Below are 22,995 nucleotides of genomic sequence, written 5' to 3' on the forward strand. Positions count from 1 at the left end.
TTTTCATTTAATACTTGGGATTTTACACCCTTTCTTAAAGGGTGGATCCTAAACATTGAACTCATATCTTGGCAAGTACAGCAGGAACTAATTTTCAAATATTATGGATCAAAATATAATTATTTGTAGCTCTTAAGTCTAGACATATAATATCATTGATCTGGAATCTAAAAGCTTTTAAATACTAAGTATCTCCAGGAAATGTATCATGTTCAACTGTAAGTCTCTATTATCTAATTATTAATGAGTCAACTACTTAATTCAACATCTGTTACTCTGACTCATTCTGTGCAAACTAAAGGGCTGTAGGAAACAAATAGCTAAGTAGAGAGGCCAGGAGCTATCCTAGTGGCTGTGGTGTTTAGTGATCACTCAATGCTTAAGGTGCTTTATTCAGTGAGCAGTTCCAAATGGATCTGCTTAACAACTAGACCTTCACAGCATCCTGCCTATACACTCCGTCTGGGAAGTTCAGCCCTTAAAAGCACAATCTCATCCCCACTCCCCCAAGTTAATAACATAACTTTAAAAAAATCAACATTAATATAACACAGAATTACAAATACTTATAACCAACCTAATAGCTAAACTTACTGACAATGTTCAATTAGTCTTTGAGGTGCTGTTGGTTGGACTTAGATGAATCCTCTGCAATGTCAGCATTATTGCTGTTAGGAGGTGACAAATCCACTTGTTCTGGCTGCTCCATGTCTGGGGAATCAGTTATCTCCACCTGCTGAGGAGTTGCCTGTCTGAGAGCCTCTCAGGAAAAATGACAGACTCAGTGCCCCTTGTCTCCATCACTCCTGGGATTGTGAGAAGGTGTCATCTGTTCCTCTGTAGTATGTATCCACATGGGTAACAACATCATAAGACTATGGGACCCCATCTTGCTAGCAGTTACATATCCGAACCTCCTACAAACTCCTTAAACTGATGCCTGCTAAATTATGGCCCAGTGTCAGGCATTACTGTGACAGGATTACTATGTCTAGAAAAAATATATTTGATCTGCACAATCACCTGTTTAGCTGTAGTATCTTTGAGCAAGGATGTCCAAGGGAAGTGTGAATAATCAACTAGGACAAGTACATAGTTTTTTGCAGCCAATATAAACAAATCTATGCCTACTTTGTTCCAGAGGGACATTTTATCCCCTGCCACCACCATGGGCTCTTTCACTTCAGTTGGTTTGTATTTTTGGCATACGCACCAAGCCTTAACAGCTTCCTCAGTGTTGCTGTTCATTTGATGCCAGTATAAAGATATCTCTGGCCCATGTCTTAAAATTTTCAATACCACAGCTACTAGGACACACATCAAGCATAAAAAACAAAAATATTTGGCATCAGCAATCTCTCCAAAAACTTTTCCCCTTGTATGTAGTCTAAAATGTTCCCTTTTCACGTTTATTTAATTCTTCTGGTCTATACATAAGTGAAAGGCTTCTTTTCCCCCCTACAATAACCAACAAATACCACTCTGTTGGTTCTTCTACTGGCTCTATGATACCCAGAAGAATGAATCTATCCAGCTCCTCTTTAGCCTCTGCCTTACGGTGAGGTACGCTTTCCTACAGCCATGCATTTTGGGGTAGTTGGTCTCTTTCAGCTTATTCTGTACTGTGTTGAGAACTTCCTATCCTCTGGAAGACTTCCTCAATTGTTTTGGTTTCCGGCTCCTCCAAAGAGTGCACCATCTTGATGTGAACAAGGCCTTGACACACTTCTAACCCAATAATAGGTTCTTTTCCCTAATACTATCACATATTGTATCTTTGTCATGTACTCCTACAAACTGTATCTTTTGCAGTATGTTATTTATTCAAACCTTTAGTTCACATACATCTTTAGTGTATGGAGATAAGCTTACCCCTGCAAGTCCTTAGTTTTACCTGTTTACTCTCCAGTACCTGTGGCTTTTCTTTTAGTGTTAGATACACTGTTTCTGGCAAAACATTAGCTTTTGCGCCAGTGTTCAACTTCAAAGAAATAAACGTTGCATTTGCTTTCACATTGTAATCTAATAATCTTGGGCTGTAACATTGTCCATAGCTCCAGTGAAGCATTCATCTGTGCTGGGGTGCTGTCCTCTTTGTCCAGGCTGTGCACACTTTGCTGATGCTTGCAAACTCTCGCAAAGTGATGTAATCATTTTTGGAATCTTTTCCCATATGCCAGGCATTGTCTTGGCTTGTGTTGCTTGCCACAAAGTGCTCTGCTCCATGTGCTTTTTTTACTGGACTCCAACTCTGAGCTCTGTATTCCTTTCTGCCTCAGGTCTCTCTTCTTGTAGAATTTTGGATTCTCAATGAGGGCACTGTCTACCTTCCAGCTTTATTATGGACTGGGTGACTTCCAGCTAGAAAAATTCTAATTACTTTGTCAGGGATTAGTTCTGTGTCTTCCAGTAAACTGTCTGAATTTTTTTGTTCTAGATCCCAGTCAGTCTGGTCTCCTAACAGGGTCTCAGTTATTTGCCACTCTTCACCCCCTTATATGTTTTTTCAGGACTGGATCTTCAGCCTTAGATCTGTCACAAACTCTTCTGTGGTTTTCCCTTCTTTTTGTACATTCTGCTTAAAAATGTCTCTCTCGTACGTTTCATTTTTACCTGGAGTGGAGTACTTTGTTAAATTTATGTAATAAATAAACAGTTTCCCGGATACCTTGTTCTGCCTGAATTACCTGAGAACTGTTAAACACATCAAGTGTATCAGAACCTGCTATTGTCAGAAATAAGGCTACCTTCTGACAGAGTGAATCACTCTTTAAAATCTTCTTCAGTTGTTTTATTACTTTATTCAGTGTCCATTTGCAACTGGTTGTGCACTGAAGACACTGGACATCTTATGTTTTTTTCCCAGACAGTCCAATAATATGTATTACTAGCACCTTTCCCACTCAGGAGATTTTAAAAGGCTTTGCAAAGTAATACATTGAAAAACTGATAGTGCAAAAATATTGTGTGTAAACATAGCAGCTCTTATCTTTCCAAAATTCCCTAATCTTTGAGCCCATAATCAGTCCTGGGACTAACTGTTTGTAACAATTCTGAGATCCAAGCCTGGATTAACCAATGTGTACTCAGTGCACTTTCACAAGGCACCCATCTCTCGGTGGCCACTGACCACTAGGAAAAAACAAACAAACCCTCAAAAGTGCTGCAGCCCCAGTGCCAGACGATAATGGCTCTCAGTTAAATTTGCCCCTGCTACCCCTCCATGATTGGTACTGCAGTGAGTGGTATGTAGGTCAGTGTGTGTGGCTGTCAGGATAAGTGGTGCCTGGGGAAAGGTTACTGGTATATGTGGAGTGGCAGGGGCATTTGGGTGTCTCTGTGTGGGAGTGGAGTGAAAAAGGCATTCTGGGATCTGGGTATAGGGTTGGGTATGTATGGGCAGGGGAGCTTTCAAGGTGTGTATATGGGGGGGATTTCCATAGTGCATGGGGCCCCTAAATTCTTTCCTCTTGGCCTGTTGAGAGCTATGTGGCGTAACAGATGCAAGAATATGGATCTCCAGAGGCAACATATTCAGAGAATTTAACCTAACTTAATATCCTTAGCACTAGCTTACTGTTCTTGATTAAACTTAAAATAAAATAAAAAAAGACTTCTACAGATTCCAGAGAGTGGCAGACACACTAGACTGGAACTGAAGAAGGTGGGAAAGAGACCGAGACAACCCAGGCTGGGGAAACACAGTAAGGAAGAGTGTGTCTGTATTCTAGCTGCATAAGGAGCTTGAAAACTGAGAAAAGGACATGAAGACCAAGTAGAAAGCTTTGTTATTTGGCTAGGGGCTAATTCTGCCATCCTTATTCAGACTGTGACAGAATCAGGCCCTTATGGATGACATCTGCTGTAGCAGGATTCAGTATATATGGGGAGGGAGTAAAATAGTTAGCAAGAAGGAAAGGAAGATGGAATTTGATTGTTTATGCAAAAGTTCTATATTTAGTCAACATAACTGCTTGCAATCTCTAGTCCTTTTCATGTAAATTATTTATAAACTATTTCAAGATAAAGATTTTTCAAAACAAACATCCAATATTTTTACACTGTCCAGCCTCTCTTCACACTTATAGTGCTTCTCTCTCTCTCTCTCTCTCTCACACACACACACACACACTCATTTTCTAAGTATTTCTACTTTTGTAACATATTTTAAGTTTCACTTTGTACATTTATAAAGTTCTATGAGCAATCAGATTACAAAGCCATATTAGTTAATGCTGTTACATATCTTTGTAAATGTAAAAAAAAAGTACAAGGGCTAAGTGGTGTTAATGCTGAATCTCAGACATAAGAATCTACTTGCTTGGGTTAATATTTATGCAGCAGCTTCAATATTTTAGGCACTTTACACATGGAAGCTAGTGTAAAGGAGCCAAAGGGTAATTTTCCTTTTCCTTGTAGCCTAAAAGGAACAAGTCTGTCTCTTCTTCTGGTGGTTGAGGAAAAAGAAAATAAAAGAGTTCTACAATGTTAAGAGGTACAGTCAGGAACCCTTTTTCGCTGCATAACAAGAACTTTATTGAACTTAAAAACTTATAAGCAATGCTGCATATACCTTGTATGCCAGTAGATGGTGGCTTTACATCAATTCGGTACCTACATAACACTGGGCTGGATCATCTGCAGGAATAAATTGGTATAGCTCCATAGGCTCCAATAAAACTACCCATGTGCTTAAAGTTAAGCATGGGCATAAGTGTTTGCAAGTCAGGGCCATTTATAATTACTTCTTACTCTCTTCTTATAAATGGCATTCACCTGGAAGCAACATCTAAGTGATATTTTTAGACAATGATATTACAGGAATGGACATCAGATGAAAAGTATGACAATCTCAGCTGGACCTTTTGGAAGCTAAAAGCTGTACTGTAGGTTCTTCAAAACTATTTTGAAATACATTCTTTTTTGAAAAAGAAAACATGGCAAATGGTTGTTTTCAACCCACTGAACTGGCCAAACCATTTGCAAACTGCTATATAAATTCCTCCATCTTTTTCCAAGTTAAGAAAACATTAGAGATACTTGAGCTTTTAAAAATACATGAAATTTTTTGAATTCAGAATATTTTTAGAATGGGTCAGTTCAAAGTTTGAAAATGTTAAGGTTCCTAGTCACTGAGCATTTAAGGTTCTTTTCATACTAGTACTGCATGTACCACTACAAAAGAACCTAAGCAATGAAATATCGTCTTGCTTGGTGAAGAAGCATTAGATTGGACAAAATTACTCTATTCTCTAAGTCAGTCCTCCATGAAATTGCTTTAACTTTTGGAAAAAAGAGAAAGAAGTTAGGCATTTGGTTCTTAGTACAAAGCTCTAAATAATATCAAGATGTATGGTGAGAGTGGAAAACAAACATTCTGAGAGACTTGAAGAAGAAATGAAGTTTGTATATTAGTTCTAATTTACTGATGATTCTCCAAAGAAAATGTATCCTCTTTCCAGTAACACACTCAACATGTATCTTTATAAATAATGTTCAAGGATTACTTCAGATCATTTTTAGCTTTCTTGTAGAATTCTTTATCCAGAAAAAAATGGGATAAAATGCTGTTTATACAGTTTGCATATACACAGTTTGTATAAAGAAAAGGAGTACTTGTGGCACCTTAGAGACTAACCAATTTATTTGAGCATGAGCTTTCGTGAGCTACAGCTCACTTCATCAGATGTATACCGTGGAAACTGCAGCAGACTTTATATACACACAGAGAATATGAAACAATACCTCCTCCCACCCCACTGTCCTGCTGGTAATAGCTTATCTAAAGTGATCAACAGGTGGGCCATTTCCAGCACAAATCCAGGTTTTCTCACCCTCCACCCCCCCACACACAAATTCACTCTCCTGCTGGTGCTAGCCCATCCAAAGTGACAACTCTTTACATAATCAAGTCGGGCTATTTCCTGCATAGATCCAGGTTTTCTCACATCCCCCCCCACCCCCATACACACACAAACTCACTCTCCTGCTGGTAATAGCTCATCTAAACTGACCACTCTCCAAGTTTAAATCCAAGTTAAACCAGAACATCTGGGGGGGGGGGTAGGAAAAAACAAGAGGAAACAGGCTACCTTGCATAATGACTTAGCCACTCCCAGTCTCTATTTAAGCCTAAATTACAGACTAACACGGCTGTTCCTCTGAAACAGTTTGTATATAAATTTATGCTGGATTGAAATATGTCAAACAACATTTTCTCTTGTATAAAGAACTCTTTCTTGACAAGAAACACAAATGGAAAATAAAAATGAAAACAAAGAAACCTGAGAATTTAAAATGCATATATATGTGAACTAAGAGAATACAAAATTAGAAAAAAAATCATTAAGTATATCAGTTATGGCTGCAACCAATAAACTGCTGTAATTTATACTTTTCCATCACACTACACAGAAGCATTTTAAAATAACAGTTTTATATTATTCTAAACTGAACTACTCAGTAAGTTACACTTCTATTGGTCCAAGGTCTAATCAATTTAATGAGAGATGAAAATGTCTCTTACACATGCTTCATACGTTGCATTACCTCTACAACCCAAGAATTATTCCATTTTCAAGAACAATCTGCTATTGTAGTCAAATGAACTTTTCTATTATTTACAACATTTTCAGGGAAATGTATTATAAAAAATAATGCAGTGTAAAAACCTGCCTGAATCCTGTGGGTATGTGCTTGGTATGCTACCACTAGCTGCAGCCCAGGCCACCTTGGCTACACTACTAATTCTGGCACATGAGTTTGACAAGAACTAATGCAAGTATGTCTGTACAAGCTGGGAATCACACCACTCACTCTGAGTGTAGCCATAGCCTGAGTGTTTGCAAGGTATCATGCACAGCTGTTGTGCCATATAAACAACAGCGAAAAACTACAGAACCGTTAGTCTGGTTTTTTTCCCCTTCCCCTCTTCCATTTTAGCTTTAGTAATGACGTATCTTCTGTCTCCCTGAACACTGCCTTAGGAAATTTTTTGCCCAGTTCCACTAATAAACATTCATTTAATTGAAAGAACAATCATCATTACTGGGCCACACAAAATGCAATAAAAATAGTAATTCTGTAATAGGGCTAGATTTGACAAAATGGGAGCAACTGGGGGGGAAAATGACATTTTTGACTGATACATGTATAGTCCATTAGGTTTAAATACTGAACAACCGCACATTTAACAGCCTGCTCATTTTAGTAGATTACATCATACACTACATTTAGCATATTTCTAGTGCAGCTATGGTAACCGTTCTTGCTTAAACATGACTGGGTATGTAACTTCATTCCAAATTAGCTGAGAATGATGGAGAATCCTATTAAGTTCTTGATTCAATTTCTCACAAAGCAACTTTTTTCATATAACGGTGAGCAGAGAGAATTTTCTTCCAGTTAATTCTATTTTGTGTTTGTATTGGTGGTTTAGAGAGAGAGAGTGAGTCACATTTCTGGCATCTATTCTGCAGGAAGGGAGTGTAATTTCTTTCTTTCTTTTTTTAAACAAGAGCCCAGTGTTATGAATTAGCGCTCACCCTGCAGGTGGAAACTGAAGGCTCTACGATAGCATACTAAACTCATCAGATATTTTAGTGTAATAAATAGGTCTGAATCAAGCAAATCAGGAAAACCAGTTCAGTTGAGAAAGTCCTCTTACCAATATAAAATTAGTGCTGACTAGCTTTCTGCTACTCTCTGTTCAGCCTCTTGCTCACAAGGAGATCCCATGGGTTCATCTATGATAAACAGTATTTTATGTGGGGAGGGAACTTTTATGGAAAAAATTTTAAAAGACTTCAGACCATTTGTACATGGGAAAATGTGATATTTGTGTGTGCATTCACTACAATGGCACTACAGTTTAGGAGAATGAAAGTGCAAATAGCTTAGTACATATCCTATTAGCCAGTTGCACATAAAATGAACTAGTTTTCATATGCATCTGCAGAATTGCAGGTAAACCTTCCTCTTCTTGTTTTGAATGCCTAGTCCTTAAAGGCTGACTTTGAAATAGTAAAGAACTAAAAAAAGTTTGCTGCTTTGAAGTGCATGCATGAGAGAGAGAGACAGTAACCCCTTTAAACATACTACAGACTGTATTTGCATAGTATAGTTTCTACAATCTGCAATACTTTTAGTCAAAAAACGTTTACTTCTCTTGGCTATATTCGAGAACAAGAAACACACACACACACATTAACCATCACAGACTCTTTCCTGATAGATAGAGTTTGACCCTGGGCATCTAGACTTCAGAGACATGCTAATGCAAGAGCCGTGCACTGTTCTGCAATGAATTAATTGCCATTAATTACAAATTGTGATATAAACAAAATAAGAACTGCCTTTCACTTGCTAAAAAAAAAGGGTGCTCTTTTAGCAGTATTAATAATGGTGCTCATTAGTTATTGTAACACAGAGTAGAGCAGTTCTGAGGAGCCAGGCAGACGGAGTAGAACAGAGGAAAGGGAGCAGTCAAAACTGCGTTTAGTTACTAAATGCTGTTATTTGGACCCCACTGTGCCTGTGTGGTTCCTTCATATGATGTTTGTTGTGTAAAGAGAAAAAAGACACAACAGATCTCAGATGTGAAATAATACATAGTTGTCCCACTGACATAGGCAATTAACCAAATTTGTTTGTTTGTCTATTGAACAAAATAAGGACCTGATTCTAATCTCTCACCCCAGTTCACCTCAATGGAAGTATGTCTCTTTTATTATGGTGCAAATGGATCAGAATCACTCCAACATCACATAAAATCAATGGGTGAAACTCTGGCCCCTTTTAAGTCAATAGCAAAACTCCCATTGACTTAAATGGATCCAGGATTTCTCCTATTGTATTTTTATTGTTTGGGTATCAAAGTGTGAAAAACTAGTTTTAATGTAATAGTTGGAAATATTCTGATTGTCAAATTTCAAACAAACAATCCTCTGTATAAAACCCAACGAGTATGTATTCAACCAATACAATTTCTTTTTTGGGATGAGGAAGGTGGGATTGAAGGATGGGTAAACAGATAAAGCCCCAAATCATAATGCTTTCCTTTCTGGATGGTCTAGAGGCCTGAAGAGAGATTTACAATAAAATGCTCATAAACATATACAAACAAAAAAACAATCATTAATTGTCCAAAAGAAATACTCACCATCAAACAAGAAAATAGAAAATGGGATGATTGTCCCATCTCTGGACTTACCAGATTGATGGTGCTTCAGTTCCACTGATCTCTAAGAAATCATATCCTTCCTCAAACTGGAAATCTGTAAAGACCAGAGCAATGGTATCTCCTGGTTCAGCCAGAATTGTCCATGTGCAGTCAGCATTATTTTCATACTCCGAAGGGAAATGAGGACTTGAAATAGTTCCGCTTGTCCCACGTTGAGTTCCTCCACAGGCACCTTCAGCTGATGAATACAACAACAATTTCCCATGAAGTGAGGTTATCTTAGCAAACAAAATAGCAATCATTTCAATTACCATGGAAAATTGACCACTAGTGTACACTACACTGGAAAAATGCACCACATTTAGGAAAATGTAACAAACCTTATATATGTTTGTAAAGTAATAATTGTGAACCGGATTCTCTGGTCCAGTCTGTCCCCTTCGTGTCTTTTCTGATTAGAGATAGCCCTGGCATAGTTGAATCCAGTATAAGCATAGAGTCAGCATAGCACCCAGCACAGGGTATTTGTCAGAGACAGGGAGAAGGAGAGACCAAAGCATACTATATTCCAGCTATGCTCTGCTGGTGGAGAATCCCTTAGCACCAAAGTCAGGGTTGAGGCAAAGAATCACCGGGGCAAAGCTGACTCTCTGACAGCCCTGCCTCTAATTTTTTCAGCAGAAGCTGAGCACAACAGAAACCCTGGCCTGTGGATTTTCTATATTAGTCATTTGGAAAGAGTTTTAAGAACTCTCTTCACAGTTTTCAAAGCTGTCAGATATTTCCATAAAGTTTGTGGGATGTTGTAGTTCTTTGTAGTACCAAGTGCCACTGTTTTATTACTACCTTTTTGTATGGCCACAAAATGCTGGTCTCTCATTCATGGCCATGGAGCCAAACTACAGGAATTCTACTGCAAGAAGGGCTTGTGTTCATGAGCAGGGCTAGGTTTTGCCCTTTGACTCCTATTTCCCTGTTTGCTGTGAAATACACCCTGCTGTTGGATCACCTGAGTTTATAACAGGATGGACAACCTGTTCAGGATAAAGTAATAAAAAAATTATTTGCTCAGAACTTGAACTATATCAGACCAAACACTGCTGGCCATTCAAAAACATTAGCACATTTAATTCCTCTCCCTTACCCCCTTCCACATTGCCATGTGGCTCTATGCTTCCTTATGTCATCCGTAACTGGAGACAGAAGTGCAACAGTAAAGATTATTCTTGAAGACTTGTGACCTGTCCAAAACCAAGAATTGCTAGAAAACTTGCGAGAAAGTCTGTGGTAATAACCAATTTCTATTCTATATAGGTTGTTCCATCACGCTCATCACTGTAGATTGGATCACTACAGTCGAAATCACTTCTAGAGAGATTTCCTGAATAAACAGGTTTTTATGCTGCAAGTTTTTATAAATAACCAACAGTTTCACTGAACCTTTTGTACTTTGCATGTCCTAGTTAATAGCATATATTTTTCTTACAATATGTTATCTTGCTTCATGAGACAGAGCACAGAAATGTATCGCTAACTCAAGAACGTTATTCTATTCGGAAGTAAGGAGTCTGCAATTCTTCCCCCATAAAATTTCATTGATAGCTTTAAATGTACTCTGACAAATATTAGCATTCAGTATAAATACGTATATAATTACAAAAAACATGTCAGCCATGTAGCTTATTGGTATGAAGAATTAAAAATTCAGTAAGTTGTCTTCGGTGATTGGTATTATGGCTACATAGCTACAGCAATAATACATGAAAATGTTTCTGCATAAGTGGAAGATCACATGGAAAGACGTGTTTAATTTTTACTCATTTTATTATCTTTCTTTACATAGCCTCTTAGGTGTATATGAAGTTTTAAAAACAAATAGGTTGAGAAAGTCCCTGCCCCAAGGGACTTACAAGATAATTAGGATACATTATAATATGTATCCTAATTATACAAATATAATACGTATATATTGCATAAATAATTAAAGGGTCTAGATACAAGAATGGGAGAAGAGTTGTGGGAAATCAGAGTTGAAAGGCTAGGCAGTGGAAGTGAAATTTAATGAAAGATTTGAAGAAAGAGAATGAACTCACTTGAAGCATGAGCAAAGGGATGCTGTTATGAGATAAACAGACAGAATTGGGAGACAGGGAGAAGCTAGGAGCTAGGACTTGCCAGAAAGGGACTGAAAGAAAAGAAATGGCCTGAGAGATACACAGAAGCAAAGCCATGTAGATCCTTGAAGATTAAAACAAGGAATATGAATTTGATGAGGAAAAGGCAAAGAAATCTTTGAAAGGATTCAAGAAGGTGGTAGAGTTTACAACCTCTTTCGCTATTTACCAAAGTAGCCTTTGAATTTAAAAATGAAAAGCTTTATAAAACTGTGTGTAGCAAAGGCTATCATACAGATTGGAAATTCCTGTACAGATTAGGAGATGTTCCCCTTCCCAATAAATTTAATACACACATACAAGCTTCAGAGAATAGTTTGCATTTTTCCTTCTAAATGATTAACAAAATCTTCTTTTGTAGAAACTGATTCACACTAATAAAACATTCCTTTTTTTCTGAGCAATCAGACCATAATTATAACTCCTCTTCCAATACTATAATTTGTAACTTTAAATGTGCACATTCTTTTTTATTTTATTTTTTTTAAATAATGTGTAGTACAAACCTGTAAGGATCCAAACCTGTAAGTCTTTCTTTACAGCATGTGTAACTCATATAACATTTTCATAACGGAAAGGGACATTATCAACCCTTTAAATCCTTCCTCAAATATTTGTGCCTGCTCTTGAGCAACAAAGAAATAGCAGCTAACTGAAAAGATTTGAGGAGTGGGAAATCACTATTATTTTCTAATTTGTTTACTTGTGCATTTTAGAGTACTTTGTGTATACTCAGTTTCACTATTTCCCAAGTAGAGTTAGTCAATTTAAAGTGGTATGGACAATAAAATAATAATAATAATAATAATAAAAAACATTTTAAAGTGACAAAATCCACAAGAAATGAGAAGGGGAAGTCAGGGTCAGGTAAAACCGTACTACCTGGAACTATTTTAATTCCCTAGATTTCAAGTGGATGAGGTCCCTGTAAATTTCAAACACTTCACTTCATATTATCTTCTAATCCAAGAGAGAAAACAACTAACTTGACAAATTCTCTGCCAATACTTCAGCACACAAACTAATATAGAGATATTGATTTTCACTGGGGTCAGCACCAATGTCAGGGTTGGACTGAGTCATTTAAAAAAAAATAAATCTGAGGGATGCCAGATTCTGCCAGTCTTTTTTATTCTTGTCCTTTGTTTCTTTGGGTTTCTTTTTACGGGGTTGGCCAAAATTTGAGTATCCTTTTTTTAGTTAACAACGGTGTATTACAGCTAGATGTAGCCTGGATCCACCATAATGTTTGCTCCTCTCCCCCCAGGGCAGCTAACAGTGTGTGCTACACTTGCTGATTCAGAGTTACAGACAGCTCTTGGGCACTGACTGCCCCCTTTAGGTAGGTCATGATATGACCCAACCTGAAAGGGATGCCAGGGTTCATCTTCCCTTGTCTTTGTGTTGGCAGCGGTGACTAGCCAGCAGTGATTAGATGTGAATTGCTCAGAGCTTCTGTCGCATCCCTCTCTAGACCAAACAGTCCTGGTCCCAAGGATCCCTTGTTTGTCAATTCATAGCATAACTGATCATTTGGGGGGAATTCCGTTTAGTGGACTGAGTCCACACACTGCGTCCTGCCAGCAAAAACCCATGGAACCCAGGCTGCGTCTCACCATTGGAAGAAAATCTGCTCAGAGGGAGACACAGTAGAGCAGACTAACAACTCCTCCCTCTACTAAGCCTCTGGAGCCAATGAGCACCATTTAGGAATGGGAAGGGCACATTTAAACAGGTTCAGAATAGCCAGGGACACTGATTTTAGAGATTTTGCGCAATCCCTAGCATAGACGCTCTATACTGAGGCAAAGCAGGACTCACACTGTTGCAGCTTAATTTAGTACGTTACAGGATTGAGCTATCATCTATACCCCACTTTGAGCATATGCAGCATGGTTACATTATGGGTGTGCACTTGTGTAACTAAAACAACGTTCTTTTAGCATTCACAAAGCCTCAGGCTTCAAGTATTTCTTTGCTAGAGGTTAGATTTCCCAAAATAATTTCAAAGAGGTGCCACCTCAAACGGGTTCGACTTCCTAGAGCTAATTAACAGACTGAGTTGAAAATTTGCAGAAATTCATTCTGAGCCTAATTTATTACTGTCCTGCACGTGGTGAAATCATTTACACCAGTCCAAAGTATGATTGCATCAGCATAAATGGGTACACAAAGTGAAGGGATCTCTCTTATATATTTCTCTATATATATTCTCCCTAAATTCACAATATTTTCTTTTTGTGTATATATATTACATACACGCATGCACATACATACACACACATATATGCATGCTTTATATTAGAGGCAGTGAAAAATCTGACACATTTTCAACCAGAAATAGTTTTTTGACGAAAATGAAAATGTTCAAGGAAAATTTGGGAGGAAAAGAGAACTCACAAAATACAATTATGCATTTTTGACTAGCTTTTCCTTACCTAACATGGAAGTATTATCGCTGCTTAAAGTGTTAACCTCATCTCTGTTTTAGCTATAGAGCAAATGTGGCACTTCCATAGCGGTACAGTATACAAAATGAAGTGCTCTACAAGAGGAATATATCACCTGCTAAGCAGGCATATGAGGGAAATTTAAGGACAGAGGGGTAGGCTCAGCAGAGAATTTCTTTGTTTGTTAGGTAACATACAGTAATTTTGCTGGATCTAACAGTCAGCAATTTATAGCAATTAAGTTGGGTTGGGGTTTTTTTTTGCCCCCTCCCCAGTGCTTTATTCTGTCATGTATCTTTAAACAAATTACAGTAACAAATAAACTTCAGTCACTCAAGTGAGAGTTTGTTCTTATTTGCTTAACGCACAGCACATAAAATAAATAGCAGCTAAACCAATTCAGTCTAACCCTTTTAAACTTAATTTAAAACCTGGATTCAGATTACCAAGGCTGTTCAATTCAATTTTACTTCACACTGCATGGTCCTGATTTGACAGATCGTTTAGGATTTATTTTACTATGTTACTGCTGTAAAATAGCTGATAAAAACACAGCTGTGTTTTAAATATTACTGAATTCATAGTCAGCTATAAAAACACAACCTGTTTTTCCCCACTATGTCACTCCAAGTCTTTTCCTTACCCCTACATCACTAGCAACAGAATAGATTAAATTAAAAAACTTGACTGACATTTCATAAAGCACCAGCAAGTGATATATTGTCATTTCCACTCACATTATGTAAGGCTTATCAATTAAAGAAAATTGCAGCTTTAAACAGTTCTAAATGAACCATGGGCATGCATTATTTAGCATGCCTTATTAAAAGTATCACTAAAACAGCTACTAGTTCCTTAGTAAGTGGCATTTTTTCCTAAGTCATTCCTGAAAAGCATATAATTGTATCTCACTAATAGAATTCCTAACTCCAGAAAACATATCAATACAATTATCACAAGTAATCATTTCTGCTGATATTTGCATTGGGGAATCTATAAATGATGAATATAAAAAACAGACAAAATAATTAATGTCATGAACCTGAACATTTAAAACTGCCATTGTAAATATCTCAGGGATATAAATTTAATAATGAGAGTGTGTCTGGGCCAACTGACAAATTGTTGAACTGCCAGATTCATAAAATCTAGAAACATCACTGGGTATGGGTGTTAAGATGATGTGGAGTGTTTCATATTTACCAAATAACTCATTGATTAACTTCCTATCCAACTGGCACCTAGTTCTTTAACCATTGGATATTTATTCCCACTTTCAAATCTATAAGAACAAAAGCCAGAACATATTTTTCCTTTTAAATGGAAACCGGGCCAGAGGTCATGTTTCTCCCTATTATTTAAATAATAAAAACATATTCTCAAAATGTCAAATTTGTTAAGAAACACTGTTTTCTTTTTGTTGAGAGTGAGATATGTATAGTAAGTATTTACTAATAATATCCTTCTTATGCCAAAACATCGTTACCTTCTCAGACACCGGGAGTGGAACAGCTTCACCATTCATTTTTGTCAATGCCTTGTTCTTCCATTAAGCCCACCATGGTCATGTTCCTGCATAAAATGTCCCAGCATCTAGTCTATGGTTGATCTCTAGGTCGAACTGATCTTGGTTATGTTTTCATTATTTTTTTCTGGCATCCCGTCATCTATTTGTCTTCTGCAGTATTCTTGTCATTTCAATCTTTTCAATTGCAGCCAGTCCCAAACCCTGATTTTATGTCCTACTCTCCTTCTAACTCTCTTCATTTGTCTGAAAATTATTCCACTTTACACCTGCCATCTTCCAAAGAACTCACATCTCTATCGTCTCAAGCCTCCTGATGGCTGTTTCATTTAATATTAAAAGTAACATTTTAATGTAAAAATAATCTGTCACTCAGCAAGCTTCCCCTTTTCATTTCCAAGCCGTACTCCTGGATTATAGTCAGAAGGGCATTTTGAAAGAGACTTGCTAAAAATCAGTTGTATGTCTCAATTTGATTTTCAACTAATATTTTTTTTAAAACAACACCTAGGATTACTACATAACTGAAAGATTTAAGGGGAACTATTTTTCTCTATTTTTTTCCATTTTGGGTAAAAATTTCAAAAGTTCCAAACAATTTAGAATCCTAATTCCCATTGCAAGTTAATGACTCTTTTGCTGTGGGAGACAGGTTTCTACATCACTTGGGTGCTTTTGGGTGGAGTGGCCTGGTCAGGCAGAGCATGTTGGAGCCTTAGTATATTTCACTGTTTCACTGTAGTCAAATTCCCTTATTGGGATATATGACAGAACTTTTGAAATACTCAGTTACACTGTTCCATTATAGTCAGGTTTTCTTTTTTCTGTCATGGAACTGGGAACCTGGCAGGCTTGAAAGCCCTGGCCTATGGATTGCCCCAGGCCTGGGCTTCCCTGACTCTAAGGCAGTACACGTAGTGTGACTCCCACAGAGGTACAGACCCTGTGAAGTGCGGATATAAAACTCACATTCTTGTCAGTTTCATGGCTGCTATGGAATAGCTGTGCTGAAACTGATGTGTTTCAATTGTTTGCAGTGTTGTAACTATATTGGTCCCAAGATATGAGAAAAAATAAGGTAGGTGAGGTAATATCTTTTACTGGCCCAAATTCTGTTGGTGGAAGTACAAACTTTTGAGATTCACAGAGCTCTTCCTCAGTCAGGGGAAGGTAACCAGAGCGTCCGAGATGAAACAGATTGCTAAGCATAAGGAGTTTGCACATGTTTTAGGAAGCCACTTCAAATGAAGTGGTCAGTTAACACCTCTACAGTCATAGGACAAAGGACATTTTACATGCTTCCTAAGATACACAGACAAGGGAAACCATGCAGACCCATTGTATCTGGCTGCTGTATTCTTGTGAAAGAAATATCAGAACTCACAGAAACCACCTTCAAACTACTCACCACACAAAGGGCCAGTTTCCTGCAGGACACAACCCACTTCCTCCAGAAACTCCACAACCTTAATAACCTCCCTCAGAAAACCATCCTTGCCACAATGTATGTTCCTTCCTATACACCACGACAGCATGTTCCTCACCACGACAGCATTACTACCTGCCTCAAATCTACAAGACAATGAACAACATTCAGAAATCCACCCCCCAAGCACATTGCCAGAATCATCCATTTCATCCTCACCCATTACAACTTTACATTTAACAACAAACACTTTGTACAAAACATGGGAACAGGCATCGTTGCTAGGATGACTATCCAATATGCCAGCCTCATCATAGGCCACCTCGAGGAAGAATTTCTGAAAAAATGCACCACAAAACGAATGATATACCTGAGACACATTGAGGATATTTTCATCCTCTAGACAGATGACCCAAGTTCCCGCATAGATTTCCACCACAACTTCAACAACTAGCACCAATCCATCAAACTCTCCCTAGAACACTAACATCAACTTCCTGGACTCCACGATCAGCTCCAAGAATGGAAACCTACAGACAACTACATACAAGAAACACACAGATCATCACACTTACCTTCACAGATCCAATAACCAGCCCAAACACATCAAGAAATCTGTTATCTAGAGCCAAGCACTCAGATACTGCCGAATATGCTCTGAATAGAAAGTTTAGGATACATAACTTAACACTCTAAAAACCTCCTTCACCAAACAAGGATACTCAACCAGAGAAGTAGATTGCATCAGGGAATGAGCCACACACATACCATAAGAGAACATGCTTAAAAAAAAAAAGACCTACAAGACACCCCCAGCTGTCACCTGTCAGCCCAGACTGGAACCCGTACAGGGTATAGTCAAACAACTACAAACCATATTAGGTGGGGACCACATCCTGAATAAATCTTTCCTAACCCAAACCCCGCCACACACCCACACCCCAGTTTTGGCCTTCAAACAGTCCCCGCCTCGGCTAAGCTCATCATCAGAAGAAAGCTCCCCACAGATCAGGATACACCAACTCGAAGTGGCAACAGACCCTGTCAGAACAGATGCAAAACCTGCAGACATATTTTTACTGCTATAATGACCAATTCCCCCCACAACGCAACTATCAACATCCATAGTTCCTACAAATGCCTATCACAACATGTTGTGTATGTCATCTAGTGAAATGCTCTGAAACAACGATGTGGGTGAAAATAGACAAGCAATACACTCTCAAAGGAACTCATACAGAAAAATAATGAAAGACAACAAGCACCCTATTACCTATGGTTGAACACTTTTCATAAAGCTGATCCCTCTATATCTGACCTCTCAGCCCTCATTCTCAAAGGAAACCTGTACAAGACGTTCAAAAGATGAGCCGACCAACAAAAAATACATAACTCTGATGGACACTAAAAACCACGGACTTAACAGAGAAACTGGTTTTATTGCTCATTATAAAAATTTGCAATACACCCTGCTGCCTATTACACCTCCTTTTGTCCGATAACTGCAGAGGTGTTTATGGCCCACTTCATTAAATGGTCTTCTACAACAGTGGTTCTCAAACTAGGGGAGCCGCTTGTTCAGAGAAAGCCCCTGGCGGGCCAGGCCAGTTTGTTTATCTGCTGCATCCACAGGTTCGGCCGATCGTCGCTCCCATTGGCTGCGGTTCACCGCTCCAGGCCAATGGGCGCTGCGAGAAGGGCAGCCAACACATCCCTTGGCCCACGCCACTTACCACAGCCCCCATCGGCCTGGAGCAGCGAACCACGGCCAATGGGAGCCGTGATCGGCCGAACCTGCAGATAGAGTAGGTAAACAAACTGGCCCGGCCCGTCAGGGGCTTTCCCTGAACAAGCGGTACCCCTAGCTTGAGAACCACTGTTCTATAACATGTGTGAACCCTGTATGCTTAAAAGGCTGTCCCAACATGTATTTAGCTTCACTTGAGAATACTGATTCATTTTTAACACTTACAACAAGTCCTTACATCCATCATTCCTGCACATACATCCTCATTTTGAAACACATAAGAACAGCTATACTGGGTCAGACCAAAGTTCTATGCAACCCAGTTTTCCGTCTTCCAACAATGGTCCTTACCAGGTGCTTCAGAGGGAACATAACAGGTAATTATCAAGTGATCCATCCCCTGTCACCTATTCCCAGCTTCTGGCAATTGGTTAATTGCCATTGATGGACCTATCCTCCACTAATTTATCTAGTTCTTTTTTGAATCCTATTATAGCCTTGGTCTTCACAACATCCTCTGACAAACAGTTCCACAGGTTGACTCTGTGTTGTGTGTTTAAAATGTGTTTAAGGAAAACTTAAGGACCTTTTCAGCTTTTCACATTTGTTTAATGATCAAAGAAGTGGAGTGTATGATTCCTCCAAAAAAAAAGGCAATGCTACCAAAATATTAACAAGAGTTTTCTAGGGTTTCATGAAGTAAGTGGTCAATCAGGTGCTAATCCTTGAAAACAATATTATTAAGTGTATTGAAGACAGAAATCTACAAAAATCAGAAGTACAAGGGTAGGGATACAATGACGCTGCAAATATGAGTGAAATCTATTTAGTTGTACAAGCAAAAATTGCAGAGAAACAACTGAACACAAGGTGTGTACTGTGCTGCGCACAATCTTAATCTAGTGTTAATAATTCAGTATAGACAATCACAGAACTTAAAAACTTATGATTTTGTTGAGCGATTATATACTATTTTATCCAGTTTTCCTAATATTTGCTCTGCATGCATGCATGCATGCTGTTTCTAACATCCCTGTCACTGTATCCACTGTTGAATGTTCTTTTTCAATGCGGAAATTGATTAAAAACTATCCCTTCACTAAAAGGAAGCAAGAACAGTTATCAGGACCTAACAGTTCTTTCAGTAGAGCAAGAAAAGTTGATCTATCTAGAACAACTGATTTATTTGCTGACCAAGAAGGTAGAAAACAATGGTTTTAGTTAAATTTTGCATAAGTGTGTAAATGGAACTTTTCTTTGTATAGATTGCTTGCATGTTGTGTATGTATTTATGGGAAAGATGCGTATGCTATTATTTTCCAAGATGGCAAAAATAAGCAAAATTTTAGTTTCAGAATCAGGAAGGAGGCCCCCTTGGTCAATTGTTTATTATTTTTGTTTACATAGCCCTCAAACATGTTCTGGATGCTTTATAGAACAAATGAGAGATTTTCGATGTGACCAGGATAACACCTATTATGGAGGGAATAGGGAAGGAAGGAAGGATGCAGGAGATCACATGGCTATTCACAGTTTAGATAAGTGAATCATATGACCTGACACATATAGATGAGACGTTATACTAGTATTTTAATGTCTGGCAGGTTCTGCAGAAATAGACATAGTTAGTTTCCAAAAACTTGCCATCTCTGACCCAGGGACAATTCTATTCATGTTTTTCTTCCCATTCAGACCCTTCCACTCAATGGGGGGGTCGGGGGGAGGAAGTATTTAGCTCTGAACCTCGATCAGACCTTTTACATGACAACTACTTCCCCCTACTACTAACTAAAGATAAACTACTTTTGTTATCTTTTTATTCATTATTGAATCACTTCCACCTCCTTAATTTTTCACTCATCTCTATACATTGAGCATCTTCTCGATTAAATACTTTTCCCAGCTGTATATTCCAATCACTCCCTTTCATTCTGGAACATGGTTATTTACTTATTTGGTCCCTTTTGCCCTTCCTGGCACGTAGCTGTCTATATCTTTAGTTTACCTCTTATTTTATGTACTTTTTATTCTTCCTCCAATAATTATGTTTCCTTAGACAATAATTCCCTACATGTACTTTTCGCCACCTTAGTTATTTTCATAGTCTGAGGGAAAGCCTACAAATGTAAGCTCACTAACCCAATTTGTATTCCTAGTGTCAGCTTCAGAAAAATCTAGACTCATACAAATATAATCAACTAGAGATTCTGAAAAAAATATATACTAGGTCCTTTTTAGAAGTAGTGACATATCATAAATCCACAGCTATTATAGTTACTGAAGTAAATGATATTACATGTATAAAACGTTAGGAAGTTGGACTTTACTATTTCACACTCGAGCTTGAATAAATCCTTCTGGTTCACACAGCATATACAAAAGTTTTCCTTTCACACAGATCAAATATTTATCTCAAACTGTACATTTGTAAATTGTTCATTCCCCCCACCACGAACAAAAAAGTGAGCACTTTTGGGGCATGAAAAAGGGGCTACTGGTTATTTTGTGGGCTTTTATTTGAGGCCTTATAACCCAAATGTAGGCTTGTAGAAGAGGAAGACAGTAGTTTGGAAGAGGAAAGAGAGAAATGAGATATAACATGTATACATTTTTCATTAAATACATGCACAGGGTTGGAGATGGTGGAGGAAGAGAGCAATGGAGAGAAGGGTTGGGTGAGTTGAGATGTGTGCTGAGTCAGGAAGTGGAGGAAGATGTGAAGTATAAGAAGTGCAACACATGTGGCATTGGTGACACAAATAGGATGGAAATAAGCACAATATAAGCATTTAAAAAAAACTAGGTACCCCATTTTATACAGTTTTGATGTTCTGCATTCAAAAATGTAATGTGAAGCATAGGACAGGTATCTTGCCTTTAAACAGGCACCTCCGTGAACCATCACGTTTATAAAACTATAGTAGTAGGCAACACTGTTGCAGAACTATTATATATATGAATATCACATGTTGCAGTGTTTTGCACCGTCACTGTAGAACACCATCATACCTTTAACAAGGACATTCTGAAATCTGTGAACAGAGGGATCAGGGGGCTACTGCTCAGAGGTACAGGGAAACAATGCTACAAGAGCTGCATCAGGCATATGTGCCACAGCAGCAAGTTGAAAGAGCCAAAGAAGAGAATGGCAGTAGTGATGGAGGTATGCTAGGGGGTGAGAGAGAGAGAGACCTTTGGGGGTGAGAGAGATCTTTGACCTATATGAGCAAAAATAGAAGAGTAGAAGAAATGAAGAGATTTGGAGGCACACAACTAAAAGTTTTGACTCTGCCAGCTAAACTCTGCAACATCAGCCCTATATCACCTGGATATCAAGTTCTCCTATGGCAGGGGATTACTCAACTGGCCAACTTTAAGGCTTTTTTGCGCTTTGTACTGTAGTCAGGCCTTTGTGTTTGTGTGTTTTTTTAAAATGGATTTAATGTCAATGCAGAAGGAGAAAAGTACGTTGTGTGAACAGCTATCCAGGCGTTCCCCTCCATCTTTTTGTGTATGTAAACTGCCCAGTTAACCAGTCCAGTAGTAGAAGAAATATCCATGACTACTCTGACTTACCTTATGACAACACATGGACAATTTTTAGCAGTGCTTCAACTTTTTGGCATGTGCCTGCTAACTCTCTCTTTTTCAGTTGTTTTCTAGACTGCTGGCAAAGTGGTTTCCATTAAAAAGGAAATCTATCTAAAAACAATTTTTCTCATTGCACTATTATATTCCAGTGTCAGGAAAATATACCGTAGTCCAATTAACTTAAAATATATTTTTATGGCAGTGTAGCAAAGCTACCTCAAAACTGCACACTAGCTAGACTTTCACGGTGCTACCAGAATTCCTCAAATGACATCATAGAATCTGCTCTGCAATTCTATTCCATGAAGTATCACTTGAGCACTATACTTTTAGTGATGTTGTTTGAAGCCTGCCACAACTGTTCAGAAAAGTGAATAGTCAACGAAATACAAGACCAAGTCCTTTTTGAAATTTCCCCAGCCTGAGTCATGTATCTCTATTAGAAATGCCACTTTGTTCAGCAAGTACATAATTACTTGACAACAGTTGCTAATGCATCTGAAAATATTAAGGAAAGTAATTGCAAAATTAGCTGAACATGGAATTTAAAATGCAGCAATCCAATGTCTCTACTTATACAATTCAGTGTATCTTTTGAATAATTTCTCTGAGGAGTGGGGGAAAAAATCACTCCATTACAGAGGGCCCATGCAAGGCTCTGCAGTTCATTTAGTCCTTGCACTACTTTTGAGAGGCTTTTAGGGCTTCATTTGACTCTTCTTCAAAGGTATGGTTCACTTAGGTACAGAAGGTGTACTTAATTTCATTCCGGTTTTTAAAATAGTCAGTTCCACTGATATTCCCTATACCTAAAATTGGAAATACTGCTAGAATTAGTAATATTTCTCAAACAGAAGGTATTTGAGAGCACCCTGCAGAGTATCAAAAAGTGTTTTCAGAT

At 38.2% G+C, this 22,995-nt stretch overlaps 1 protein-coding gene across 2 annotated transcripts in view; it reads right to left on the minus strand.

The window, feature by feature from the left end:
• CSMD1 (CUB and Sushi multiple domains 1) overlaps positions 1 to 22,995 on the minus strand; it is a 1,991,107-nt gene that overhangs the window by 1,091,712 nt on the left and 876,400 nt on the right. For both annotated transcript variants that reach the window (XM_048845330.2, XM_048845329.2), the window contains exon 5: positions 9,212 to 9,419. In XM_048845330.2, the coding sequence (XP_048701287.2) occupies positions 9,212 to 9,419 (208 nt within the window). The remainder of the gene's footprint in view (positions 1 to 9,211; positions 9,420 to 22,995) is intronic.

Source organism: Caretta caretta, chromosome 3, assembly GCF_965140235.1.
Source record: "Caretta caretta isolate rCarCar2 chromosome 3, rCarCar1.hap1, whole genome shotgun sequence".
NCBI lineage: Eukaryota > Metazoa > Chordata > Testudines > Cheloniidae > Caretta > Caretta caretta.